General features: G+C 53.0%; 3 protein-coding genes across 7 annotated transcripts; 2 read left to right on the forward strand and 1 right to left on the reverse strand.

The window, feature by feature from the left end:
• Positions 1-2,896: 2,896 nt before the first annotated feature.
• Positions 2,897-5,452, forward strand: OVOL3 (ovo like zinc finger 3). Its single transcript, XM_033225871.1, has 4 exons — positions 2,897-3,060; positions 3,135-3,199; positions 4,504-4,705; positions 5,194-5,452. Exons 1-4 carry the CDS (start codon positions 2,967-2,969, stop codon positions 5,400-5,402), a joined length of 570 nt encoding a protein of 189 aa, XP_033081762.1. The 5' UTR covers positions 2,897-2,966; the 3' UTR covers positions 5,403-5,452.
• On the reverse strand, positions 5,450-7,370 carry POLR2I (RNA polymerase II subunit I). Of its 4 annotated transcripts, none has more exons than XM_033225872.1 (6): positions 6,832-7,370; positions 6,378-6,432; positions 6,062-6,135; positions 5,900-5,974; positions 5,740-5,791; positions 5,450-5,558 (listed from the first exon to the last, which is right to left on the reverse strand). In XM_033225872.1, exons 1-6 carry the CDS (start codon positions 6,888-6,890, stop codon positions 5,496-5,498), a joined length of 378 nt encoding a protein of 125 aa, XP_033081763.1. In that variant the 5' UTR covers positions 6,891-7,370; the 3' UTR covers positions 5,450-5,495. The 4 variants fall into 4 exon arrangements, with proteins under 4 accessions (XP_033081763.1, XP_033081765.1, XP_033081766.1 ...); XM_033225874.1 differs by having other exon boundaries at positions 6,378-6,476; positions 6,792-6,906; XM_033225875.1 differs by having other exon boundaries at positions 6,378-6,485; positions 6,801-6,904.
• Positions 7,011-18,430, forward strand: TBCB (tubulin folding cofactor B). 2 transcript variants are annotated; one of them, XR_004440772.1, is made up of 6 exons: positions 7,011-7,679; positions 8,044-8,187; positions 13,253-13,349; positions 14,061-14,699; positions 17,938-18,010; positions 18,153-18,430. XR_004440772.1 is itself a non-coding variant. In XM_033225865.1 (6 exons), exons 1-6 carry the CDS (start codon positions 7,566-7,568, stop codon positions 18,265-18,267), a joined length of 735 nt encoding a protein of 244 aa, XP_033081756.1. In that variant the 5' UTR covers positions 7,319-7,565; the 3' UTR covers positions 18,268-18,430. The 2 variants fall into 2 exon arrangements, 1 of the variants encoding a protein (XP_033081756.1); XM_033225865.1 differs by having other exon boundaries at positions 7,319-7,679; positions 14,061-14,252.
• The last annotated feature ends 8,997 nt before the right edge of the window (positions 18,431-27,427 follow it).

A 27,427-nucleotide genomic window follows, 5' to 3' on the forward strand; every position in this document is an offset into this window, starting at 1 on the left:
CTGGATGGCCTGGACCAACCAGGAGCAAAGGCACAGAGCAGGGCGCCCTCTAGGGCAGCAGAAAAGAAATGCAGATCTCTCCCAGGGGTCTCCTGGGAGACTTCATCTGGGATCAGATGAGTCCCAGGCAACAGGAATGGAGATTGCTTTGATGTGCTTGGACCATCTCTCCTGTCCTGGGCATGTTGCGGCTCAAACAAAGAGGTTCTCTCAGCAAGAAAGGCAAGTGGGCTGGTAATCAGAGAGGATCCAGCATGTCTGCCACTTCCCTCTTCCAAATGCCAGGCTCTGTCCTGGAAGGACCATACTTTCTCCTCAGACAAACCACCTGGTTAAGAAGCCATTGCCAGTGGTGGAGTGTGTGTGCATGCGGTTTGGGAGTTGACAGAGTCCCAGCAGGAAGATGACAGCGTGCTTAGATGGGATATTCCAAAGAGTTTAACCAAGGGATCGTTTGCAAAGGAGCAGCAAGGACTGGGAAACCACCAGGACTGGTGCAGAACCCCAGGACTGGCACCACAGGAACTGTTACCACCCCCAGGCCACAAGGTACAAACAGAAGGAACAAGAACCCAAAAGGGCAAATCCCAGGGAGAGGGTAGTGCTGAGGGAGCTGTGGCCCTGACTCCCACACAGGAGGGAGTGAGAATCAACACCCTGACCTTACTCGCCCCCTGCAGGGCACCCCATTGTCCAAATCCTACTGGAAGCCAGACTGCATAGAAGCCCAGGTGACCCCGCCTCCCAGTCCACCTCCTAGGCCACGGAGCAGGGCAGAACAGAACTGAGAGGGTTCCTGGAGAACTGGGTCCCTGGAAGGAAAACAGTTCATCTTTCACTGCAACTCTCCCCATGCTTCTACCCCCACATCTACCCTTGGCCTCCCCATAGCAATACCATCAGGACAGCTCCTGGTCCAGGACAGCTCTCAGGCCTGTGCCAGGCATCCCAGTCAGGGCTGCAGGAAAGCCAACAATTGCAAAATGGAGACACCACCTGAAACCCCATTTTGCAGATGACCCAACTGAGGCCTGGATGCTTGCCCATAGGAGGGGTTCCTCAGCGGGACGCGGCGGCTCACTCCTGTAATCCCAACACTTTGGGAGGCCAAGGCAGGCAGACAGTTTGAGCTCAGGAGTTTGAGACCAGCGCTAGGCAACACAGCAAGACTCTGCCTCTACAAAAAATTTTAAAATTAGCTAGGTGTGGTGGTGCATGCCTGTAGTCCTAGCTACTTGGAAGTTGATGTGGGAGGATCACTTGAGCCCAGGAGCTCGAGGCTGCAGTGAGCTGTGTTCACTCCACTGCACTCCAGCCTGGGTGACAAAGCAAGGCCCTGTCTCAAAAAAAAAAAAAAAAAAAAAGCCTTCCTAACCAACCACTGCTTATATGTATGCCACATGGCAGGCCCCATGCTAAGCATTCTCTCCATGTGAGCTACATGGATCTTCAATACAAACCGGGAAGAGGGGACTCCTTAATCTCATTTTCCAGATGAAGAAACCAAGGCCCAATAAGAAGTGACTTGCTCTGGGTCCTCCAGAGAGCAAGTGGCAATGAGTGGCCAGCAGACCCTCAGCACTGCCACCCTGGCTTCCCCAAATGAATTGGCACAACCAACTCTTGGGCAATGGGAAGAAATGAAGAAACACTCTCACCAGCAAGCCTTGTACAGATGTCCCCCTCTGACTAGAACGCCCTCCCCTTTCATCTGAAACCTTTCAGGGCTTATCCAGGAAGCCACCCCTGCTCCGGCAGGCTGGATCAGGAGCCTGTCCGGGTCCCCAGGTACCCCTCTTTTCCCCATCGTGGCTGGGTCCCTGCCTCACTTGCCTCTCACTGTCTTGGTCATTCTGGGCTGACACTGGCGTGCCTCCTTCATGGACTTATGTGATCATTTTCAATAAGCTAGGTCTGGAGCTTAGAAAATTGTTGAGTTGGCCAGGTGTGGCAGCTCATGCCTGTAATCCCAGCACTTTGGGAGGCTGAGGCAGGCGGATCACTTGAGGTCAGGAGTTCAAGACCAGCCTGGCCAACATGGTGAAACTCTGTCTCTACCAAAAATACAAAAATTAGCCAGGCATGGTGGTGCATGCCTGTAGTCCCAGTTACTTGGAAGGCTGAGGCAGGAGAATCGTTTGAACCCGGGAGGTGGAGGTTCCAGTGAGCCAAGATGGTGCCACACTACACTCCAGCCTGGGTGACAAGAGTGAAACTCCATCTCAAAAAAAAAAAAAAAAAAAAAGAGAGAGAGACCCCCTTTTACTTTCCAGACTGTGGGAGAGAGGGAGAGTGTTGTCCCAGGCAGTCACTAGGGGCTAGATTATTAACAAATTAGTATTTTAGTGCCTGCTACACCTGAACAGTGCTTCTGGCTGAATGTTAGCCCTGGGAATCTGAAGATCAGAGAGGTGGGGCGTCCTGCCTGAGGATGCACAGCCTGGATCCTCATTTTGCCCTGACTTATCCAGATCTGCTGTCCTCCCTGCACCCTACAGAGCAGGGCAATCACAGCAGGGGGGCCCTTCAGTGTTCTCAGACAGCTGCTGTGATTTGAATAACCAGGCAGGCTGCTGGACATCCCCTGGTGACTGATTTGCCTGGCAAACAGACCCTCAACCCCTGGGAGACACTCAGCCCCCCTGGAGCCTTGTTCCCTCTTCCTATGCCCAAAAGCTCCCCAGGCCCATCTCCCCTTGCCTGGCCCTGCTTGGTGGTCCTAGTGCTTGTCCACCCCTGGAAGCTGGACGGTTACCTCCAAAACCTGGGAGAAGATGAGCAGGTCCCTGGGCAGTGGTAACCCGAGCCAGCTTAGTCCACTCCCAGGGACAGTCAGGAAATTTGCATGAAGAGAATGAGGTTCCTCAGAGGCTTCCCCTCCTTTCCCACCAGGGATAGTCATCCTGGGGCTGAGGTCTGACAGCAGGTGGAGGCAGCCCCTGTGTGTGGAGAGCCTTCTGGAGGGCATGCCCCGCGCTTTCCTGGTCAGGAGTCGTCGTCCACAGCCTCCCAACTGGAGCCACCTGCCTGACCAGCTCCGGGGAGATGCCTATATCCCAGGTGGGCCCCTCACCATGCCTGGAGGTAAGGGGCAGGAGAGACGCAAAGCGTCACCATCTGGCTTCTCTCCTCAGACTGCAGCAGCCTGGGGAGGCCACCGGCACAACAGTCGTCCAGTGTCAGGGATCCATGGACAGCGGTAAGTGTGTAGCTGGCCAGCAAAATCAGCTGTTTCGCTCCTGCCTACTCTCAGACTTAATGAAGCTGACAGTCCCTTGCTCCCCAGCTCCATCTGCACACGCCCTCCAGCCTCCGGACCTGTCTGCCCCTACTTCTCTCTGCTGGGAATGCCTCTCCTTTCCTAGTAGTGAGCTCTCTACCGTTAGGTCCCACCTCAGGCACCAGGGCTGGCAGCCACAGGGATCTCTCTGTCCTGCGGGGCAGAACAAGATTCAACCTCACATGTGGATGATCCGCTTTATGTCAGAACATGGGACAACAGGAGTGTGATGGGAGATAAGGGCTATTTCAGCTGTGCATGCATTGGAGGAAGGAAAGCGCCAGCTGGAATGTAATATGTTCATGAAAGCCAGGCACTGTTCTAGGGATGGGCCGTTATATTCAGCGGGAATAAGACAAAAATCCACAATTTTAAGAAGCTTATATTCTGGTCAGGGCTGCAGGTATAGACAATAAAATTAGCCAGCCTGTAATTCCAGCACTTTGGGAGGCCGAAGCGGGTGGATCACTTGAGATCATGAGTTCAAGACCAGCCTGGCCAACAGGTTGAAACCTCATCTCTACTTAAATTACAAAAATTAGCCAGACATGGTGGCATGTCCCTGTAATCCCAGCTACTTGGGAGGCTGAGGCAGGAGAATCGCTTGAACCTGGGAGGCAGCGGTTGCAGTGAACTGAGATTACACCACTGCACTCCAGCCTGGGTGACAGAGCGAGATTCTGTCTAAAGAAAAAAAAGGCCGGGCGCGGTGGCTCAAGCCTGTAATCCCAGCACTTTGGGAGGCCGAGATGGGCGGATCACGAGGTCAGGAGATCGAGACCATCCTGGCTAACACGGTGAAACCCCGTCTCTACTAAAAACTACAAAAAACTAGCCAGGCGAGGTGGCAGGCGCCTGTAGTCCCAGCTACTCAGGAGGCTGAGGCAGGAGAATGGCGTAAACCCGGGAGGCAGAGGTTGCAGTGAGCTGAGATCGTACCACTGCACTCCAGCCTGGGAGACACAGCAAGACTGTCGTTAAAAAAAAAAAAAAAAGTGTATGTCACATCAGAAGATGGGATTGGCACAGAGAGAGTAAGGGCCATAGGATAGTGAGGGAAGGCCCTGGAGAGTGACAGGTACATACACTAGTCACTGTGTCCCACCTGCCTTCCTAATCCTCCATGGTGGCTCCGGACACTCTGCAAATACTCATTTGCAGAGTAACAAAGGGTGGGTGGGGTCCAGCCAGAGGGGCTAGTAACTCTTGCATCTCTCCAGCAGCCCACACAGGACAACCTGACCTCTGCTCCCAGGGGCCCAGGGACGCTGGGCTGCCCGCTCTGCCCTAAGGCCTTCCCTCTGCAGCGCATGCTGACAAGGCACCTCAAGTGCCACAGCCCCGTGCGCCGCCACCTGTGCCGCTGTTGTGGCAAGGGCTTTCATGACGCCTTCGATCTCAAGCGCCACATGAGGACTCACACTGGTGAGCAGTGGCAGGGACAGGGAAAAGTTGCTGGGACCCTGGTAGGGATGGAAGGAAATGGAGAGAGGAGCTGGACTGTGGAGAGTCCGGGGTTTGTGTATGTGGGGTATGGGGAATCAAGACATGATGTCTCTCGGACCTCAGTGGGTGGGTGTAAGGTGGCACGAAAATAGGGGCCTGTCAAGGGATGCAGAGTGCAGACGGATGCCAGTTATATGATTCAGGCTCCAGAATGAAGGACAAGGGAAGGTCTCCCTCTCCATCCCCCAGGGGACAGAGCATCCTGGTGAGGGAGGATGGGGACGAAAGTGTCTGGCCCATGTCTGTACGGGGTGAGGGTAGCAGATGGTGCGTCATGGGTGGAAGAGTCTGAAGAGCTTGGAATAGGGACCGCAAATGCTCAAGGCTGGAAAGCAGGGTAGGGGCGCTTTAGTCCAGAGCCCATTGCCCTCTCTGTCCAGCCCTCCCCTCTGCGCCCATCTGTGCAGGGATCCGGCCCTTCCGCTGTAGTGCTTGCGGGAAAGCGTTTACGCAGCGCTGCTCCCTGGAAGCTCACCTTGCTAAGGTGCACGGGCAGCCGGCCAGCTACGCTTACCGCGAGCGTCGCGAGAAGCTGCATGTGTGCGAGGACTGCGGCTTCACCAGCTCCCGGCCCGACACCTACGCACAGCACCGCGCCCTGCACCGCGCAGCCTGATACGGTGTGCCAGCGTCCTCCCCAGGAGGCAAATAAACACAGGAAACTCACGCATGGAATGTGGTGTTTATTACACTCGGGGGAGAGGGGAGGTCACTCGGTCCAGCGGTGGCCACAGTGTGGGGCTGTGCACACGTAGTACAGGCGCATGGCGTCCTGGCAGAAATGATGCATGGTTAGGAAGGGTTTGGACCCAGCAGCGCCTCACCCCAAAAGAACAGGCAAGAGAACTTCACCAATACGTAAGGGTCCGGCCTAGAGTTCCAAGAAGCGCTGGGTCACCCATATTGATATCCCCGCCCCCGGGAAGGACCAAACAAGCCCTCCTGCCACTTACCTCGGCCCGGGCACTGTGTGACTGGAAGAACACAGCCTCCTTGTGGCCGCACCTGAGGGGGTGGGGGCTCGGTCACTGGAAGCTTGACACCCTTCCCTCCTCCCTTCGCCCAGTGAGGACGAGCCTCACTTTACCACCCCAGTACCAGCTGAGCGCTCACTTTTGGCACGGGTGGTCCTCGGTCCGCGGCAACGTGGGGTCCTGGGACACGTCGGCGATAATCTGGGTCAGTTCGCTGCAGGCACGCGGGGGTGCAAAATTACTCTTCGACCCAGCCTCCAGAGCCAACCCCCTCGCCCCCAGCTCAGGGCCCGCCACTCACTCCACTTCGTGCGTGATCTTGTTGACATAGATGCAGCTGTTGTCGGCCTCCTGCTGGTAATCACAGTTGCGGCACTGCCAGAGGGCGAGTGTGGGGGGTAAGGGGATCATGGCGGGATTCCAGATAAGACTGGGAGGAGAGGACAGGGTGATCCCGGAGGGTATGACGACAGGACTGTCTTTGGGGATGGGCAGGAGAGTCAGGATCACTTGGGGTGCAGCGGGGGACGAACAGGGAGTCCGGTCACAGAGGCAGGGGGCAGGGCGGGGCCACGCTGGGAACAGGTGGACCGGACCGGGAAGACCCGAGCGCTCACCGCGTAGAGCAGAATGCGGTTCTCTTTGTCTTCCTTGGGGTACAGCATGTTGTTACTGTGGGGAGGGGGAGGTGCCAGGGGTTAGTCCTGGAGCCATTCCTCGCCCACTTTCTTTTCTTTTTTTTTTTTTGAGACGGAGTCTTGCTCTGTCGCCCAGGCTGGAGTGCGGTGGCCGGATCTCAGCTCACTGCAAGCTCCGCCTCCCGGGTTTACGCCATTCTCCTGCCTCAGCCTCCCGAGTAGCTGGGACTACAGGCGCCCGCCACCTCGCCCGGCTAGTTTTTTGTATTTTTTAGTAGAGACGGGGTTTCACCGTGTTAGCCAGGATGGTCTCGATCTCCTAACCTTGTGATCCGCCCGTCTCGGCCTCCCAAAGTGCTGGGATTACAGGCTTGAGCCACCGCGCCCGGCCTCCTCGCCCACTTTCTAACATCACCCGCTCCCTCCGCCTCACCATTCCTGGCAGAAGCGAATACCCACGAAGCCCGGCTCGTAGGTCCCGTCGGGCTCCATGGCGACGCGCAGCCCGCCCAGCCTTCTGCGCTTGCTCCGTCGCGCTACAGGTCGCGGGAGAGGCCAGGCCTAGGTGCTTCGCCAAAAGCGGGCGGAGCTGCGCACACGTGCTGGCTCCCCGCGGCGTTGGGCGCGGCTCTCTCCGCGCAGAGGTTTCATGGCTTGCGTCAATCTTTTGATATCCTAGAGTAATTGCTTCCAATTTTTGGGCATCGCCGCCTTAGTTTACAGAATAGTATGGATCTGGGTGCCAGAGCCGGGAAAACGATGCGCACTGTAAGCCGCAAAACGCTGAGCACCCAGGAAAAAAGCCATGGCGCTTGACTTGGTTGAAGGCCAGCGCGCATGCGCGAGTTGCCCTCCGCGCACTGAGCGAGCTCTTGCCAGTCCTACCTCCAGGCTTCAGTCTTCGCCGCTTGCTGTGGTCCTTTCCCGGTCGCTATTGGAAGAACCGTGAACTATGGAAGGCCTCTCTGGATTGGCTGGGCTAGCCCAGGAATAAGGAGAGCCCTCTTTCTGGCGGTGGGGAAGGGACGGCGGCGATTGGCGGACGCTCCTGGTAGAAGAGCGCGGATTGGTCAGGCCCGGAGCAGGAGGCGGGGCTGAGAGCCCAGCAGTGGCGGCGGTGGCGGCTGCGGAGCGACCGAGCTGCAGGTCCCGGCAGGGCGAGGCAAGATGGAGGTGACGGGGGTATCGGCACCCACGGTGACCGTTTTCATCAGCAGCTCCCTCAACACCTTCCGCTCAGAGAAGCGGTACAGCCGCAGCCTCACCATCGCTGAGTTCAAGGTGTGGCCATAGGGGCGGGGTCCGGAGGGGCGGGGCGAAGAAGAAATGGGGGGATTCCCCGAATGGGGAGGCGGGGAGGGACCGGGGAGCGACTGGGCGGCCCTGCAGGTGATCCCAGGCTGCGGAGTCTGGGAACTTGGTCGCGGCGAGGTCCGGAGAGAACCCGAGAGTGAAGAGACGAGGGGCGGGTCCAGCGAAAAATTCGACGGTCCGGAGGGCAGGGGCAAGAGCCGAGGGGCCGGAGTGCGGCCCCGTGCGTCCTGACTTGGGGGGTCTTTTGGAGGAACAGGGACGTGGCGATGGTCATTGATGCAAGGGGCGGGGCCCCTGGCCTCCTTCTCCTCACCCTGCCTCCTCCTCGCAGTGTAAACTGGAGTTGCTGGTGGGCAGCCCTGCTTCCTGCATGGAACTGGAGCTGTATGGTGTTGATGACAAGTTCTACAGCAAACTGGATCAAGAGGATGCGCTGCTGGGCTCCTACCCTGTAGATGACGGCTGCCGCATCCACGTGAGGACTCTACCTGGGACACTTCCCCGCCCCACCATTCATTTGGCTATTCAACAGGCACTTGCTGGACTTTGCCCTCAATCATACCCAAGATAGGTCCTGCCCCCGTGGAGCCTCCAGTGCAGCTTGAGGAGAGACAGACCCATCATTAGACAGGGACAGCCTAGAGTGGTTTGGGCTGGGATCGAAATCCCAGGGGGCTGGGGCCACCCAGGAGAGGTGCCTGACCACCTGGGACAATCAGAGAGGGCTTCCTGGAGGAAGGGATGTCTGAGCTGAGGGATGAGGAAAGGGTGACTTAAGAGAAAGAGGTGGAAAGGAGGGAGCAGGGGGTACAGAGGCCTAGAATGTCAGGTAGGTCACAGTGAGCGACCAGGCTGGACAGTTTGGGAGAAGCCAGAACACAGAGGACTTCGTTGTGCATCCGCTCACCACGTCCTTTCTGTCCTTTTTTTTTTTTTTTTTTTGAGACAGTATCTCACTCTGTCGCCCAGTCTGGAGTGGAGTGCAGTGGCACGATCTGGGCTCACTGCAACCTTCACCTTCTGGGTTCAAGCGATCCTCCTGCCCCAGCCTCCCGAGTAGCTGGGATTACAGGCGCCCACTCAGCTAATTTTTGTATTTTTAGTAGAGACGAGTTTTCTCCATGTTGGCCAAGCTGGTCTGGAACTCCTGACCTCGAGTGATCAGCTCACCTTGGCCTACCAAAGTGCTGGGATTACAGGCGTGAGCCACCAAGCCCGGCCCCTTTCTGTCCTTATTCCCTCCCCACCTCACTCAGTCTGTAGCAGCCACATTGCTCTTTGCACATCCCAGGTGAGCCTGCCTCTAGATCCTCAACTTGAATGGTTCTTTTGTCATATGCCTGCGTGCCTCACCCTTCCTTCCTGTCTTAAAGTGTCACCATTCTAGCGAAGCCTTCACTGGCCTCAGTGTTAATGTTCACCTCATTCTTTTCCCCTTCTTTGCTTTATTTTAGATTTTTGTGTTTACCAATGATTCTCCTCTGACACACTCTGGATTTCTCTCATCTGGTTTATTTACTCTCTGCCTCCCTGGATTCGATTGCCCTGAGGGCGGAAATTTTGATCACTGTAATTCACTGCTGTGTCCCCAGTACTTGGAACAGTGCCTGGGACAGGGAGGATAGTCCGTGAATCGTTTTTTGTTTTGTTTTGCTTGAGACAGAGTTTCCGGCCCTTGTTCCCCAGGCTGGAATCCAGTGGTGCGATCTCAGCTCACTGCAACCTCTGCCTCCTGGGTTCAAGCTATTCTCCTGCCTCAGCCTCCCTGGTAGCTGGGATTATCGGCGTGCACCACCACACCTGGCTAATTTTGTAATTTTGTATTTTAAGTAGAGACGGGGTTTTACCATATTGGCCAGGCTGGTCTTGAACTCCGGACCTCAAGTGATCCGCCCACCTTGGCCTCACAAAGTGCTGGGATTACAGGCGTGAGCCACCTCACCCAGCCCTGTGAATCATTGTTGAATGATGAACTGAATCCATAAAGTAAGACCGCAAGGATAATGTAATTATCCCCATTTTGCAGAAGAGAAAACTTAGCTTCAGGATAGAATTTATTTATTTCTTTTTGAGACGGAGTCTTGCTTTGTCTGCCAGGCTAGAGTGCAGCGATGTGATCTCGGCTCACTGCAACCGCCGCCTCCCCGGTTCAAGTGATTCTCCTGCCTCAGCCTCCTGAGTAGCTTGGGATTACAGGGGCCCACCACTACGACCAGCTAATTTTTGTATTTTTATTAGAGATGGTGTTTCACCGTGTTAGGCTGGTCTCGAACTCCTGACCTCAGGTGATCCACCTGCATCGGCCTCCCGAAATGCTGGGATTACAGGCGTGAGCCACCGCGTCTCTTTAGTAGAGAGGGTTGAAGGGGTGGCCTGCCCCTCCACACCTGTGGGCATTTCTCATTAGGTGGAAGGAGAGACTTGAGAAAAGAAATGAGACACAGAGAGAAAGTATAGAGAAAGAAAAAGTGGGCCCAGGGGACCGGCGCTCAGCATACAGAGGACCCACGCAGGCACTGGTCTCTGAGTTCCCTCAGTATTTATTGATCATTATCTTTACCATCTTAGAAAAGGGAAGTGGCAGGATAATAGGATCATCGTAGGGAGAAGGTCAGCAGTAAGACATGAATAAAGATCTCTGTGACATAAGTTTAAGGAAAAGTGCTGTGCCTTGATATGCATATGCAAATATCTCCATAAGCCTTTTTAGTGCATAAAGAGCAGCACTGCTGCTAGCACGTCCCACCTTCAGCCCTAAGGTGGTTTTCTCCTTTCTCAGTAAATAGAACATACAATGGGGTTTTACACCGAGATGTTCCATTGCCCAGGGACAGGCAGGAGACAGATGCTTTTCTCTATCTCAGCTGCCAAGAGGCCTTCCTTCCTCCTGTACTAGTCCTCCTCAGCACAGACCCTTCACGGGTGTCAGGCTGGGGGACGATCAGGTCTTTCCCTTCCCACGAGGCCATATTTCAGACTATCACATGGGGAGAAACCTTGGACAATACCTAGCTTTCCTAGGCAGAGGTCCCTGCGACCTTCCGCAGTGTATGTGTCCCTGGGTACTTGAGATTAAGAGAATGGTGATGACTTTTAACCAGCAAGCTGCCTTCAGGCACTTGTTTAACAAAGCACACCTTGCACAGCCCAAAATCCGTTAAACCTTGAGTCACCACAGCACATGTCTCTTGGAAGGACAGGGTTGGGGGTAGGGTCACAGATTAACAGCATCTCAAATACAGAACAAAATGGAGTCTCTTATGTCTACTTCTTTCTATACAGACAGTAACAGTCTGATCGCTCTTTCTTTTCCCCACAGAGGGTGAAACCCCATCTCTACTAAAAATACAAAAATTAGCTGGGCGTGGTGGCAGATGCCTGTAATCCTAGCTACTCAGGAGGCTGAGGCAGGAGGATCACTTGAACCCAGGAGCTGGAAGTTGCAGTAAGCCGAGATCATGCCACTGCACTCCAGTTTGGATGATAGAGCGAGATCTATCTTTAAAAAAAAAAAAAAAGTTAACTGAAGATGGGGAAGGGGTGCCCTAGGAATGGGGCACAGCAAACACTCCAAGGTGGGAGGGAGCACGGTGGGGATTAAGACAGGCCACTTCTGTGGCCAAACAGCGTGGAAGCTGGGGAGGACCCTGATGTGGCTTAGGTGCCCCTCTGGCTGTGTGTGGGGAACAGATGGTGGAGGACAGGAAGAGTAGGGAGACCAGGAGGGGGCTGCTGTGAGAGTCCAGATGAGGGGGCGAGGCCTGGAGCTGTGGGTCAGGCCTCTGCTGGGTGCATAGGACTGAGCCTTTGGACCACCCTGGGCAGCTGAAGCTGAGGGGTGCGGGTGTTCATAGGCATCTCATAGACAGTGGTTTCTTTGAGCAGGTTTCATACCAGGTGGTTCAGGTACACACAGACCTCCCAGGCCACTCAAGGAAGGTGTTCCAGAGGCGGAGCCACCGGGGAATTTTTACGTTTTCTAAAATTCTTTTTCTCTTTGTAAATATCACCCATATTCATTGTTTAAAAATAACAGAACTTCAAATTTGTGAAAATTCTCAACATAGCAGAAATTCTCAGTGATGCTTGATCTGGAAATAAAGCCCGTTCCTATTTTGCCATGTTAGCCCAGTGGCTTAGGCCAAACGCCTCAGGGTGTTCCTTGGGCCCGCTCTCTCCCTCAGCCCCACATCCATTCTCTCATCAAATCCTGTCGGTTCCATCTACAAAAACTTCCCTGACCCTGGTCCAGCCTCCATCCTTCCCCCAACCTCGCCATCCTGGCAACTTCTTCCCTGGCCTCCCTGCTCCCCATCTCAGCCAGAGGGAGCCTGGGACCACCTGAGTCAGGCCAGGGTCCTCTTAGCTCAGAGCCGTGCCCTGGCGGCAGCTCGCTCCAGATAAAAACCAAAGTCTAGGCCAGGTCGGTGACTCATGCCTGTAATCCCCCCCAGCACATTGGGAAGCAGAGGCGGGAAGATCACTTGAGGTCAGGAGTTTAAGACCAGCCTGGCCAACATGGCAAAACCTTGTATCTACTTAAAAATACAAAAATTAGCCAGGCGTGGTGGTGCATGCCTGTAATCCTAGCTGCCTGGGAGGCTGAGGCAGGAGAATCACTTGAACTTAGGGGGAGGCAGAGGTTGCAGTGAGCTGAGATCACACCACCACACTCCAACCTGGGCGACAGAGCAACACTCCGTCAAAAAAACAAAACAGAGACTCTGTCAAAACAAAACCAAACCCAAAGTCTACAGCAGTCCCTTGTGTCTTCCACTCTCCCTCTGGCTTGCTCCACCCCACCCATGCCACCCACTCCAGAGCATGAAGGACATTTCTACCTGTGGCCGTCTGCACCTGCCATTCTTGCTCATCCTTCCGGCCTTGGCTCAAACATCCCCTCTTTTGGGAAGCCTGCTCTCCCATGCTCCTTAAGCCTCTTCTCTGTTGTATTTTTCTCCATAGCCATCCTCCGGTGTTTCATAGGTACCTGTTCCTTTGTGGTTGGCCTTCTCGCTGCACAATGAGCACAGCCTGAGGGCAGAGTGTGTCTGTGTTTGCACTGAGTCCCCAGCATGAGGCCCAGCTGTGCCCCTGGGAGCTCAGAACCCAATGAGTCAATGAATACTAGGGGCAGAACAGGAAGAGATGCTCTGGGGCCTGTGGTTGGGGCCAGCATAGGAGAGTCCCAGAGGCCCAGCAGGAGATGGCGCCATGCACAGGGCTGTGGGCAAGGCCTGAGCTCTGCTGGTTGGATTCCGTGAATTTGGGGCCCTTGGTGATGTTGATGCCAGCAAGTGGGAGACTTCTGGGTACAGAGGCAGTCTCCAGGAGCTTGGATGGGGGTGAGGAAGGGGAGGCGGCCAGTGTACCTAGCTACTTCTCCCTTCCGCCGGGCTCAGGAGAGGAGATAAGGCCACCATACAGGTGAGGAAGGGAGATGCGTTTTTCCCAGATGGGAGATACTGAAGTCCCTGCACCCAGCACCCAGGCTTCCCTGGCCAGACCCTGATCCCCACGGAGCCCTTCCTCTCACACAGGTCATTGACCACAGCGGTGCCCGCCTTGGTGAGTATGAGGACGTGTCCCGGGTGGAGAAGTACACGATCTCACAAGAAGCCTACGACCAGAGGCAAGGTACGGGCAGGTGGGCGCCTAGGGGTGCGTGGGGGCCAGAGGGAGTATGTGCAGGCGTGGGGGTGGGCAGGGTAGACAGGGCCACTGCAGGGAGGCCAGTGGTGTGGGCAGTGAGGATCAAGAGCTTGGGAGAATATAGGGGTGAGGCTGGGAGTGGGGAGGCTGGGAGGGGGTCTGGGGTGGGAATGGGAGCCGGGAGGTGTCGGGTGGGTGTTAGAGGTGGTGGGGGGAGGGCTGGGAAAGTGGAGGGAGTTGAGGGGTAGGTGTAGGGGCTAGGTGTTGGGGGCAGCAGTCAGGGTCAGATGGGGGCATGGAGAGGTCGGATGGGGTGTGGAGGGCAGCACAGGTGGAATGTGAGTGGCCAGGGTGGCAGTCAGTGAGGGCACCTGGGACGGATCAGAGTGTGGGGGAGACGGAGCCTCAGAGCCGGAGGAAGGCGGATGATGAAGGCAGATGTGTGCCGAAGGGGTGAGAGACCATGGGTCCTGTGGTGAGGGGTGCAGGCGGCACCCCTTCCGTTTCTGATTGTGGCGAGGCCCTAGGAGTCCTGGGAGAGGCTAAGGCTGTGGTGGGAGACCTGGGGCTTGGGTGACAGCCCTTTGTCACCTGGAAGAGAGAGTTCCTCTATGAACATGGGCCCTTCGTGGGTGGAGCGCCATCATGTTAGGCCCGGCCGACACCCTAGCTGACTCCAGCCCCCTCCGCCCACAGACACGGTCCGCTCCTTCCTGAAGCGCAGCAAGCTCGGCCGCTACAACGAGGAGGAGCGGGCTCAGCAGGAGGCCGAGGCCGCCCAGCGCCTCGCCGAGGAGAAGGCCCAGGCCAGCTCCATCCCCGTGGGCAGCCGCTGTGAGGTGCGGGCGGCGGGGCACTCCCCCCGTCGGGGCACCGTCATGTATGTAGGTGCGTGGCCCGCGGGCCCCGGGGTCCCGGGCTCCAAGGCAGCGAGGAGACGTTGTGCACACAGTGGAGCCTCGGAGACCTCACGCTCTGCCTTGGGGCGCGGGGTGCGGGGGGTTCAAAATGATCTCAGTCCCTGGAGGTGGTGGAACCATCAGCCAACGCTGACCGCCCAGTTTGTGGAGGGAAGTGGGAGGCACAGGCGGAGTGATCTGTCCAGCGAGGGAGGCAGCAGAGGCCAGAGCCACGCAGACTGTGCGCTTGGAAGCGTGGAGCACAGTGCCAGTCGCAGTGGGGAAACGGGCCGCGTGACCAGGGCAGAAGTGAGGGGAACTAACACAGGGGGCTGTGTGAGCCCAGAGGAAGCACCTGGGAGCATCTGAAGGAAAGGGGGCAGCAGCCAGGTGAAAAGGAAGGAAGAGTTCCTACCAGAAGGAGTAGCCAGTGCAGGTGAGCAGAGCGCAGGAGGTTCACCCAGGGAAGGGGAGCGGGAGGAGAGGGGAGAAGTGAAGTCAGGGGCATGGGCAGGGTGGTGTCACAGTGGAGAGCAATGTGGAAAAGAACATGCCAGCCATGATGGCTCACGCCTGTAATCTCAGCACTTTGGGAGAACAAGGTGGGAGGCTTGCTTGAGCCCGGGAGTTGGAGGTTACAGTGAGCTATGATTGTGTCATTGCACCCCAGCCTGGGCAGCAGAGAAAGACCCAGTCTCAAAACAAAGGCTGGGTGCAGTGTCTCACACCTGTAATTCCAGCACTTTGGGAGGCTGAGACAGGAGAATCACTTGAACCCAGGAATTTAAGACCAGCCTAGGCAACATAATGAGACCCTGTCTCTACCAAAAAAAAAAAAAAAATCCCACAAAACTTTAGTCAGGTGTGGTGGTGAGCACTGTAGGTACCCCAGCTACTTGGGAGGCTGAGGTGGGAGGATGGCTTGAGCCCAGGAGGTGAGGCTGCAGTGAGCAGTGATCGCACCACTGCACTGCCGCCTGGGTGACAAAGCGAGACCCTGTCTCAAAAAAAAAGATTCAGGGGGTACATGTGGTGGTGTTACATGGGTATGTTGCCTGCTAGTGGGTGGGGACTGGGCTTCCAGCGTACCCATGACCCAAATTGTGAACATCGTACCCAATAGGTAATTTTTCAACCCTCACCACCCTCCCACTTCTGGCATCCCCACTGTCTGTTATTTCCGTCTTTATGCCTGTGTGCACCCATCCCCCAGTCATCTGCAGCCACTAATTTACGTTCTGTCTCTAATTTGCCGATTCCGGATGTTTCATAGGAATAGGATCATGCAATCTGTGACTGACTGCTTCCACTGAGCAGAATGCTTTCAGGTTTCATCCATGGCATGTCTGTGTCAGTGCCACACTGTTACCAAATAGTCCTGCATTGAATGCATAGACCACATTTTATCCAGTCACCAGTTAGTGGACGTTAGGGTCATTTCCAGTTTTTGGCTATTAGGAATAATGCTGCTATGAACCTTCTTCTTTTTTTTTTTTTTTCTAATTTGAGACAGGATGTGGCTGTTGCCCAGGCTGGAATGCAGTGGCGCGATCTTGGCCACTTCAGCCTTAACCTCTTGGGCTCAAGCCATCCTCCCACCTCGGCCTCCTGAGTAGCTGGGACTACAGGCACTCATCACCACCCCCGGCTAAAGGTTTGCAGTTTTTTTGTAGAGATGGGATTTCGCTCTGTGGCCCAGGCTGGTCTCAAACTCCTCCTGCTCAAGTGATCATCCTGCCTCAGCCTCCCAAAGTGCTGGGATTACAGGAGTGAGCCACCATGCTCGGCCTGAACATTCTTGTATAAATTTCTGTGTGGCCGGACGCGGTGGCTCATGCCTGTAATCCCAGCACTTTGGGAGGTCAAGGTTGGCAGATCACCTGAGGTCAGGAGTTTGAGACTAGCCTGGCCAACATGGTGAAACCCCATCTCTATTAAAAATACAAAAATTAACTGGGCATGGTGGCATGTGCCTGTGATCCCAGCTACTCGGAAGGCTGAGGCAGGAGAATCTCTTGAGCCTGGGAGGTGGAGGTTGCAGTGAGCCAAGACCACGCCACTCCACTCCAGCCTGGGTGACCATGCGAGACTCCATCTCAAAAAAAGTAAATAAATTTTTTTGTGTGGACATTTGTTTTAATTTATCTGTGCCTAGGAATGGAATCCCTGGGCCACATGGTAACTCTGTGCTTGACTTTTTGAGGACCTGCCACACTGCTTTCCACAGCCACTGCAGCATTTTTCATTCCCACCAGCAGCGCACAAGAGTCCCATCTTGTCCTCATCCTCACCAGCACTTTAGTCTGTCTTTTGCTTATAGTCATCCACTGGGTGTGAAGGGGAACATCATTATGGTTTTGATTTGCACTTTTTTGGGGGCTAATGATGTTGAGCATCTTTTCATGGCCATTTGTGTATCTTCTTTGGAGAAATGTCTATTCAGATCCTTTGCCTTTTGTTTCTTGTTTTTTGACACAGAGTCCCATTCCATCACGCAGGCTGGAGTTCAGTGGTGCTCTCAGCTCACTGCAACCTCTGCCTCCCGGGTTCAAGCAATTTTCATGCCTCAGCCTCCCGAGTAGCTGGGATTACAGGCGAGCGCCACCACACCTGGCTAATTTCTGTATTTTTAGTAGAGACAGGGTTTTGCCATGTTGGCCAGACTGGTCTCAAACTCTTGGCCTCAAGTGATCCACCTGAGGCTCGTGGATCTCCTAAAGGGCTAGGATTACAAACATGAGCCACTGCGCCCAGCAGTGTGTCCGAGTTTTTTTTTTTTTTTCTTTTGAGATGTAGTCTCGCTTTGTGCCCAGGCTGGAGTGCAGTGGTGCGATCTCAGCTTGTTGCAACCTCCGCCTCCCGGGTTCAAACGGTTTTCCTGCCTCAGCCTCCCAAGTAGCTGGGACTACAGGCACCTGCCACCACACCCGGCTAATTTTTTGTATTTTTAGTAGAGACGGGGTTTCACCGTGTTAACCAGGATGGTCTCGATCTCCTGACCTCATGATCCACCCTCCTTGGCCTCCTAAAGTGCTGGGATTACAGGCGTGAGCCACCGTGCCCGGCCAGTATGTTATCTTTTGAGAAATGTGTGTTCATATCCTTTGGCCATGATCATGGCTCACTGTTGCCTCAACTTCGTGTTGCCTACTTTTTAATGGGATTTTTTTTTTTGCAGGATGGGTGTTGAGTTCTTTGAGTTCCTTGTATATTCCTCTGCTTGCTTTTTCATTGGGATGCTGTCTTTTGTCACTGAGTATTGTGTATTAGTTTGCTAACAAAGTACCACTCGCTAGGTGACTTAAAAGAAAGTTATTTCTCACAGTAATGGAGGCTAGAAGTTCAAGATCAAGCTGTCAGCAGGTTGGATTTATTCTGAAACCTCTCCCTCTGGCAAGGCAGCAGTGCTATCCACTTTAGGTTTTTATGAAACCCTCACTGGCTGGTGTCTTCACCCAGTGAATGGGGGACAGGGGTGGGAGCAGGAACACCAGCGAAGTGGCTACCATATTAGTCTGGGCAGGAGATGGAGATGGTCCTAGTGGTAGCAGTGGAGGCAGCAAGAATTGGTTTTCACCAAGACATGGGCAGACACGGATCCAGGGTGATCCTGAAATTTCTTGGGATTTCTTCTGTGTCCAGAAGTGTAATGCGGATTTCTCTTCTGTGGGCAGGTCTCACAGATTTCAAGCCTGGCTACTGGATTGGTGTCCGCTATGATGAGCCACTGGGGAAAAACGATGGCAGGTAACAAGAATTCCCACTCAGGTGTCTGCGTGCGTTTGTGTGTGAGTCCATGCGTGCTGCTGGCTGAGCTGTGCATGCCAGCACCTGGAGTGGGGCCATGTGAGGATCCTCTGGCCACACCCACCCCCATCCTGTCCTGCAGTGTGAATGGGAAACGCTACTTCGAATGCCAGGCAAAGTATGGCGCCTTTGTCAAGCCAGCAGTCGTGACGGTGGGGGACTTCCCAGAGGAGGACTACGGGTTGGACGAGATATGACACCCAAGGAATTCCACTGCTCCAGCTCCTAACTCGGCCACTGACTGCCCCTCCTGTGTGTGCCCATGGTCCTTTTCTTCTGACCCCATTTTAATTTTATTCATTTTTTCCTCTGCCATTGATTTTTGACACTCGTGCATTAAATTCCCTAAAAACCCGGAAAGGATTTGGAGGACTTGATGATTTGGGGACCCAATGGGTAAATAGTGACCCTTCTGTATCAGGGGCCAGCCTCCACGTCCTTATGTCTTGCTGCTCCCCCATCTTCTCATTCCCACCTCATCTGCTGTAGCTACCAGGAAGAAGGGGAAGGGAGGGGAGGGGATATTCTTTGCCTTTAAAAATGATGTACAGCGCAGCCAGGCACAGTGGCTCTTGCCTGTAATCCCAGCACTTTGGGAGACCGAGCTGGCAGGTCGCTTAAGCCCAGGAGTTTGAGACCAGCCTGGGCAACATGGCAAAACTTCATCTCTACCAAAAATACAAAAAATGAATCAGGTATGGTGGCGCATGCCTGTAGTCCCAGCTACTTGGGAGGCTGAGGTGGGAGAATGACTTGAGCCCAGAAGGTCGAGGCTACACTGCATTCCAGCCTGGATGACAGAGCAAGACCTTGTCTCAAAACCAAAAAAAGCCGGGCGCAGTGGCTCAAGCCTGTAATCCCAGCACTTTGGGAGGCCGAGACGGGCGGATCACAAGGTCAGGAGATCGAGACCATCCTGGCTAACCCGGTGAAACCCCGTCTCTACTAAAAAATACAATTTGGGAGGCCGAGACGGGCGGATCACGAGGTCAGGAGATCGAGACCATCCTGGCTAACACAGTGAAACCCCGTCTCTACTAAAAATACAAAAACTAGCCGGGCGAGGTGGCGGGCGCCTGTAGTCCCAGCTACTCGGGAGGCTGAGGCAGGAGAATGGCGTAAACCCGGGAGGCGGAGCTTGCAGTGAGCTGAGATCCGGCCACTGCACTCCAGTCCGGGCGACAGAGCGAGACTCCGCTTCAAAAAATACAAAAACTAGCCGGGCGAGGTGGCGGGCGCCTGTAGTCCCAGCTACTCAGGAGGCTGAGGCAGGAGAATGGCGTAAGCCCAGGAGGCGGAGCTTGCAGTGAGCTGAGATCTGGCCACTGCACTCCAGCCTGGGCGATAGAGCGAGACTCCGTCTCAAAAAAAAAAAAAAAAAAAAAAAAGTAAAGAGGCCGAGCACAGTGGCTCACGCCTGTAATCCCACCATTTTGGGAGGCCGAGGCGGGAAATCGAGATCATCCTGGCCAACGTGGTAAAACCCTGTCTCTACTAAAAAGTAAAAAAGTTAGCTGGGTGTGGTGGTATGTGCCTGTAATCCCAGCTACTCAGGAGGCTGAAGCAGGAGAATGGCTTGAACCCGGGAGGTGGAGCTTGCAGTGAGCTGAGATCGTGCCACTGCACTCCAGCCTGGCGACAGTGAGACTCCGTCTCAAAAAAAAAAGTAAAAGCCAGGCATGGTGGCTCTGCCCATAATTCCAGCGCTTTGGGAGGCCGAGGAGGGCAGACCACTTGAGTTCAGGAGTTTAAGACCAGCCTGGACAACATGGCAAGAAACCCTGTCTCTACAAAAAATACAACAAAAAATTAGCTGTGTGTGGTAGCACACACGTGTAGTCCCAGCTACTTGGAAGGCGAGGTGGTAGGATCACCTGAGCCTGGGGAGGCAGAAGCTGCAGTGAGCTGTGTTCACACCACTGGACTCCAGCCTGGGTGACAGAGCGAGATTCCATCTCAAAAAAAAAAAAAGGGGCCGACACCACGACACCAGCGCATGGGTTGTCACATTATTAAGGATTATATACAGCCAGCAGTTACTGGGCTGGTTTCCTTTAATCCTCACAGGGGCCCTGTCTGCAAGTCTTTCGCCGTTTCCCGTCAACACCCCACCTTTCCTGCCCAAAGTTTGGGGTCGGGAGGGAATTCCCAGGAGTTCCCAGGAGTTGGGCTAGCCTCCCAGATCCCGCAACCTTAGCGTGCCTAGCCTCGGCAATGACCGCCCAGCTGCCATGAGGGGGCAGCAGCGCACCGTTCAGACGCTGCGCGCCTGGTGCATTATGGGACGCGTAGTCTCAAAGACAGCAGAAGCAGCCTGGAACGCAAACGGCATTTTCCAGAAAACTGGGCCTGGTCTTGCCCAAAGCTGGAAGCTGAGGTCTCGCTCTTCCCGGCGTTACGGGGGATTGTGGGATGTAGGCATTTGGCTCCGCGCTCCTCTAAGGGCGGTGCAGCGCAGGCGCGAGACGTGGTATAGACAACCGAGCTTAATCCGAGGCGGGGAACCAGCGTCCCGGGGGAGGCGCCGAAGCTAACTTTCTGGCCACAGTGGACGTGAGGCGATCGAGCTCCCTTAGTGGCTGGAGCCGGCTGGGCCTCCTTCCTGTCCTCCTGCATCTCTACTGGTCCCTTTCTCGGGCTCCTGATCCGCTCCCAAGCCTGTTCAAGCACAAGGCGTTTCCATCTAAAAAAAGAAATCTCGGGCCGGGCGCGGTGGCTCAAGCCTGTAATCCCAGCACTTTGGGAGGCCGAGACGGGCGGATCACGAGGTCAGGAGATCGAGACCATCCTGGCTAACACTGTGAAACCCCGTCTCTACTAAAAAATACAAAAAACTAGCCGGGCGAGGTGGCGGGCGCCTGTAGTCCCAGCTATTCGGGAGGCTGAGGCAGGAGAATGGCGTGAACCTGGGAGGCGGAGCTTGCAGTGAGCTGAGATCCGGCCACTGCACTCCAGCCCGGGCGACAGAGCGAGACTCCGTCTCAAAAAAAAAAAAAAAAAAAAAAAAAGAAATCTCTTTCCCCGGGCGAGATGTCAGAGCCCCGGGAGCGAAAGTGTTGGTAATGTTAGACAGAATGAGTTCCTCTTCAAATATCTAACTTCCTTGTCCTTTGTTCTGTGAACTGCCCTTCCTGCAGAAACTGCCCTTCCCAGGGAAACTGCCCCTCCTCGCGTCTGCAACCCATACCCGCCTCTATTTGAAATAGCAAATGGGAATCAGCTTAGATTGTGAGGTCCAAGTCTAGCCAATGGGGTTAAAAACCCCTGCTCTCCTTTGTTAGGTGTGCTTTTGGTACAGGTCCGGGCAGCACCCTTCTGCAGAAGTAAACTTTGCCTTGCTGAGAAACTTTTTCCCAGAGTGTTAGTCTCTCTAGGTGGCACCGAGAACTTATTTCTAACAGTAAGAAGAATTTACTGAGGACAGCATAGGCTTGAAAAAGAAAAGTTTTATTAGAAAGAATGCTGCAGGGCGCAGTGGCTCACGCCTGTAATCCCAGCACTTTGGGAGGCTGAGGCGGGCCGATTGCCTGAGCTCAGGAGTTGGAGACCAGCCTGGGTAATACGGTGAAACCACATCTCTACTAAAATACAAAAAATTACCCGGGCATGACAGCATGTGCCTATAGTCCCAGCTACTTGGGAGGCTGAGGCAGGAAAATTGCTTGAACCCTGGAGGAGGAGGTTGCAGTGAGCTGACATCATGACACTGCATTCCAGCTTGGGTGACAGAGCAAGACTCCGTCTCAAAAAAAAAAAAAAAAAAAAAAGGAAAGAAATAATGCTGCAGGCCAGGCAGGGTGGCTCACGCCTGTAATCCCAGCACTTTGGGAGGCCGAGGCAGGTGGATCACTTCAGGTCAGGAGTCTGAGACCAGCCTAGCCAACATGGTGAAACACCATCCCTACTAGAAATACAAAAATTAGCCAGGGGAGGGTGGCACGTTGTCCCAGCTATTTAGGAGGCTGAGGCATGAGAATTGCGTGAACCCAGGAGGGAGAAGTTGCAGTAAGCCAAGATTGAGATCGTGCCACTGCACTCTATCCAGCCTGGGCAACAAGAGGGAAACTCTGTCTCAAATAAATAAATAAATAAATAAACAAGGAAGTAAATACGTGGGCCCAGGAGAAGGTTTGGAAGCATTACTAAAGTTTAGCAAAGCAGAGAATTTTTGTCAATTGCATTGTCAGCCTGATCCATCCATTATAAAACCATAGTCAAACTTCAGAAAAGAGGTCTGGTGTTATATGTTACTTCCTCCTTCTCCCTCTCTCTGCTCCACAAAAACAACTTTTTTTTTTTTTTTTTCATAATTGCAAAAGCCCTTCCTCGTTACTAAACTCAGAAGGCAATTCTCCACCTCAGTGTACTGGTCCTGCAGTAACAGCTGATGTTTAGACGAGCAGTTCTGTTTTTTTTTTTTTTTTTGAGACAGCCTCTCTCTGTTGCCCAGGCTGGAGTGCAGTGGCGTCATCTTGGCCCACTGTAACCTCTGATTCAAGTGATTCTCCTGCTTCGGCCAGTCAAATAGCTGAGATTACAGGTGTTTGCCACCACACCTAGTTAAGTTTGTATTTTTAGTACAGACAGAGTGTCACCATGTTGGTCAGGCTGGTCTCAAACTCCCAACCTCAAATAATCCTCCTGCCTCAGCCTCCCAAAGTGCTGGGATTACAGGTGTGAGCCACCACACCAGCCTGGACTAGTGGCTCTTAAACTTTTGTGTCTCAGGACCTCTTTACACTCTTGAAAGTTATTGAGGACCTCAAAGAGCTTTTGTTCGTGAGTGTTATATCTGTAGAAATTAGCCACATTAGAAATTTAGAATTTTAGGCTGGGTGCCATGGCTCACACCTGTAATCCCAGCACTTCGGGAGGCCGAGGTGGGCGGATCATGGGGTCTAGGAGTTCAAGACCAGCCTGGCCAACATAGTGAAACCCCGTCTCTAATAAAAATACAAAAATTAGCCGGGCACAGTGGCGCATGCCTATAGTCCCAGCCACTCAGGAGGCTGAGGCAGAAGAATCTCTTGAGCTGGGCGCGGTGGCTCAAGCCTGTAATCCCAGCACTTTGGGAGGCCGAGACGGGCGGATCACAAGGTCAGGAGATCGAGACCATCCTGGCTAACCTGGTGAAACCCCGTCTCTACTAAAAAATACAAAAAACTAGCCAGGCGAGGTGGCGGGCCCCTGTAGTCCCAGCTACTCGGGAGGCTGAGGCAGGAGAATGGCGTAAACCTGGGAGGTGGAGCTTGCAGTGAGCTGAGATCCAGCCACTGCACTCCAGCCTGGGTGACAGAGCAAGACTCTGTCTCAAAAAAAAAAAAAAAAAAAAAAAAGAATCACTTGAACCTTGGAGGTGGAGGTTGCAGTAAGCTGAGATCGTGTCACTGCACTCCAGCCTGGGTGACAGAGGGAGATTCCATGTCGAAGAAAAAAAAAAAGAAATTTAGGATTTTAATATTTATTCATTTTAAAAAATTGCATGTATTTAAAAATTTTTTTTTCAGCCAGCGCTTTGGGAGGCCAAGGCAGGCAGATCACCTGAGGTCAGGAGTTGGAGACCAGCTGGCTAACATGGCGAAACCCCGTCTCTACTGAAAATACAAAAATAACATGAGTGTGGTGGTGGGCGCCTGTAATCCCAGCTACTTGGGAGGCTGAGGCAGGAGAATTGCTTGAACCCGGGAGGCAGAGTTTGCAGTAAGCCCAGATCCTGCCATTGCACTCCAGCCTGGGTGACACAGTAAGACTCTGTCTCCAAAAAAAAATTTTTTTCAACAAATTTAGTTTAGAGATATGATTGGCATTTATTATTGATTCATGAACTGGGCATCATGCCACCTAGCTGCACTGGGCATGGCAGAATGGTTGGTTTTTGTAAAGTAGTTTTGTCAGGAACAAGGAAACAGAAAAATAAAAAAAGCAGATTGGTTCATATCAGATTACTTTCATATCAGATTACTTTTCTTGTTCAAGCAGAGGAGACATCTCTATCATGCCTGCTTAGGTTGACTGGACCCTTTCTAATTGGTTGCTGTGCCTCTCCTTGTTTGGGGATTTTTTTGTTTTAGAACTGGTCTGTTCTGTTGCCCAGCCTGTAGTGCAGTGGTCATTCACAGGTGCCGTCAGAGCAGCCTTAAGCAATCTTCCCACCTCAGTTTCCCAACATGCTGGGATTACAGGTGTGAGCCACTGCACCTGGCCTAAACTTTAAATTTTGGTGTTGATGTACTAGCAGTAATAGACACCTAATGCACCTGTATTCCAATTATCTACTGCTGCATTAAATAGTATCTAAATCCTCAGGAGGCTGAGGCAGGAGAATCGTTTGAACCTGAGAGGCAGAGGTTGCAGTGAGCCGAGATCACGCCATTGCATTCCAGCCTGGGTGACAGAGCAAGACTCTGTCTCAAAAAAAAAATAAAAATAAAAATAAACCTCAGCATCTTTATTTATTTATTTATTTATTTTTTTTTTTTATTTTTTTTTTTTTTGAGACGGAGTCTCGCTCTGTCGCCCAGGCTGGAGTGCAGTGGCCGGATCTCAGCTCACTGCAAGCTCCGCCTCCCGGGTTTACGCCATTCTCTCGCCTCAGCCTCCCGAGTAGCTGGGACTACAGGCGCTCGCCACCTCGCCCGGCTAATTTTTGTATATTTTAGTAGAGACGGGGTTTCACCGTATTAGCCAGGATGGTCTCGATCTCCTGACCTTGTGATCCGCCCGTCTCGGCCTCCCAAAGTGCTGGGATTACAGGCTTGAGCCACCGCGCCCGGCCTATTTATTTATTTTAAATTATTATTATTATTATCTTTTGGAGACGGAGTCTCGCTTTGTCACCCAGTCTGGAGTGCAGTGGCGCAATCTCAACTCACTGCAAGCTCTGCCTCCTGGGTTCACGCGATTCTTCTGCCTCATCCTCTCGCATAGCTGGGACTACAGGCGCCCCCCACCACACCCGGCTAATTTTTTTGTATTTTTAGTAGAGACGGGGTTTCACTATGTTAGCCAGAATGATCTCGATCTCCTGACCTCGTGATCCGCCTGCCTCGGCCTCCCAAAGTGCTGGGATTACAGGCGTGAGCCACTGCACCCAGCCTTTTTTTTTTTTTTTTTTGATACGGAGTCTCGCACTGTCACCTGGGCTGCAGGTGACAGCAATTGACAAAAATTATTCAACTGTTGTTGAATAATTTTTTTCCCGTTTTTTTTTTTTTTTGAGACATGGTCATGCTCTGTCACCCAGCCAGACTGGAGTGCAGTGGCACAATCACAGCTTACTGCAGCCTCAACTTCCCAGGCTCAAGCGATTCTCATGCCTCAGCCTCCTGAGTACTGACTAACTTTTTGATTATGTGTAAAGATGGAGTTTTTCTGCGTTGCCCAGGCTGGTCTCAAACTCCTAGGTTCAAGTGATCCTCCTGCCTCAGCCTCTTAAGTAACTAGGACTACAGGTGTGCATTACTAAGCACAGCTCACAAAATATATTTTAAAATTAAAAATTCAGGCCAAGCACAGTGGTACACATGTTATCTCACTGCTTTGGGAGGCTAAGAGGGGAGGATTTCTTGAGCCCAGGAATAGGAGACCAGTCTAGGTAACATAATGAGACCTCATCTGTACAAAAAAAAGTTTTTTAATTAGCTGGGCATGGTGGCACACACCTGCAGTCCTAGCTACTCAGGAGGTTGAGGTTGGAAGATAGCTTGAGCCCAGAAATTCAAGGCTGCAGTGAGATATGATATATGATCACACCACGACACTCCAGCCTGGATGACAGAGCAAGACCCTGTTTCTGAAAACAAACAAACCAAAAACCCAGAAAGTAATGCCCAAGAGGTTCCTTTTATACAGGTTATCATGGACTAGCATATTAATGAAAATTCCTAGGCCAGGAGTGGTGGCTCATACCTGTAATTCCAGCACTTTGGGAGGCCGAGGTGGGTGGATCACAAGGTCAAGAGATCAAGACCAGTCTGGCTAACATGGTGAAACCCTGTCTCTACTAAAAACACAAAAAAATTAGCCAGGCATGGTGGTGGGCACCTGTAGTCCCAGCTACTTGTGAGGCTGAGGCAGAAGAATGGCGTGAACCCCGGTGGCTGAGGCAGGCAGATCACGAGGTCAGGAGTTCTAGACCAGCCTGGCCAACACAGTGAAACCCTATCTCTACTAAAAATACAAAAATTAGCCAGGTGTGGTGGCAGGCACCTGTAATCCCAGCTATTCGGGAGGCTGAGGCAGGAGAATCACTTGAACCCGGGAGGCTTAGGTTGCAGTGAACCGAGATTGTGCCACTACAATCCAGTCTGGCTGGGTGACAGAGCATGGCCCTGTCTCAAAAAAAAAAAAAAAAAAGGAAAAAAAATTATTCAACAACAGTTGTTAAAGCACAGGAAGAGCTGGGCACGGTGGCTCCCACTTGTAATCCCAGCACTTTGGGTGGCTGAGGCAGGCAGATCACTTAAGGTCAGAAGTTCGAGACCAGCCTGGCCAAAACAGTGAAACCCCATCTCTACTAAAAACACAAAAATTAGCTGGGCGTGGTAGCCCACGCCTGTAATCCTAGCCACTGGGGAGTCTGAGGCATGAGAATCTTTTGAACCCGAGAGGCAGAGTTTGCAGTGAGTTGAGATCATGCCACTGCACTCTAGCCTAGGCAACAGAACGAGACTCCATCTCAAAAATTTAAATAAAATAAAATAAAATAAATAAATAAATAAAATAAAATAAGGCACAGGAAGGGAAGGCTTTATTCAGAGCCATTACGATAGAGAGAGGGGCCATAGTGGCAGGGGCTTGCAGTGAGGAAGACAGGTTGGGCTCAACTCCAAATACTGCATGGGGAAGTGGGAATTCACAGCCCAGGATCACAGTGGGGCGCAGCGGATGGAAAGTTACTAAGAGGAAACGTCAGGGGTAAGGGGGGATTCTGGCTCAACCAACCTAACAGGATTCTTGCTGAAGACACGCCCAGGTTATCAGACATCACTTGGGGGCTGGTGGAGGATGAGGAACCTGATCAGATGTCAAAGATGGGAGAGGGTTCTTGCTAAACTGACTTAGCAGGGTTCTTTGCTAAAACTGGATTTGACAAGGAAGTATACAGATGAGCCTAGCAGGAGATTCGAGGCTTGACTAGTTAGGCCATGCAAATAATTTCTTTTTTGTTTTGTTTTTTTCTATTTGTTTTGTTCGGCTCACTGCAACCTCCACCTCCTGGGTTCAAGCGATTCTCTTCCCTCAGCCTGCAGAGTAGCTGGAATTACAGGTGCCTGCCACTACACCTGGTTATTTTTTTCTGTATTTTTAGTAGAGATGGGGTTTTGCCATGTTGGCCAGGCTGGTCTCGAACTCCTG

Source organism: Trachypithecus francoisi, unplaced genomic scaffold, assembly GCF_009764315.1.
Source record: "Trachypithecus francoisi isolate TF-2019V2 unplaced genomic scaffold, Tfra_2.0 Lachesis_group12, whole genome shotgun sequence".
NCBI classification, from domain to species: Eukaryota; Metazoa; Chordata; class Mammalia; order Primates; family Cercopithecidae; genus Trachypithecus; species Trachypithecus francoisi.

Coding starts and splice junctions, on each gene's coding strand:
- OVOL3 (XM_033225871.1), top strand. CDS start 2,967: ATGCCCCGCGCTTTCCTGGTCAGGAGTCGTCGTCCACAGCCTCCCAAC. Junction 3,061..3,134: donor GGGAGATGCCTATATCCCAG/GTGGGCCCCTCA, acceptor TTCTCTCCTCAG/ACTGCAGCAGCCTGGGGAGG. Junction 4,706..5,193: donor CCACATGAGGACTCACACTG/GTGAGCAGTGGC, acceptor CCATCTGTGCAG/GGATCCGGCCCTTCCGCTGT.
- POLR2I (XM_033225872.1), bottom strand. CDS start 6,890: ATGGAGCCCGACGGGACCTACGAGCCGGGCTTCGTGGGTATTCGCTTC. Junction 5,975..6,061: donor AAGATCACGCACGAAGTGGA/GTGAGTGGCGGG, acceptor GCGTGCCTGCAG/CGAACTGACCCAGATTATCG. Junction 5,559..5,739: donor CACACAGTGCCCGGGCCGAG/GTAAGTGGCAGG, acceptor CATTTCTGCCAG/GACGCCATGCGCCTGTACTA.
- TBCB (XM_033225865.1), top strand. CDS start 7,566: ATGGAGGTGACGGGGGTATCGGCACCCACGGTGACCGTTTTCATCAGC. Junction 8,188..13,252: donor ATGACGGCTGCCGCATCCAC/GTGAGGACTCTA, acceptor CCTCTCACACAG/GTCATTGACCACAGCGGTGC. Junction 18,011..18,152: donor CTGGGGAAAAACGATGGCAG/GTAACAAGAATT, acceptor CCTGTCCTGCAG/TGTGAATGGGAAACGCTACT.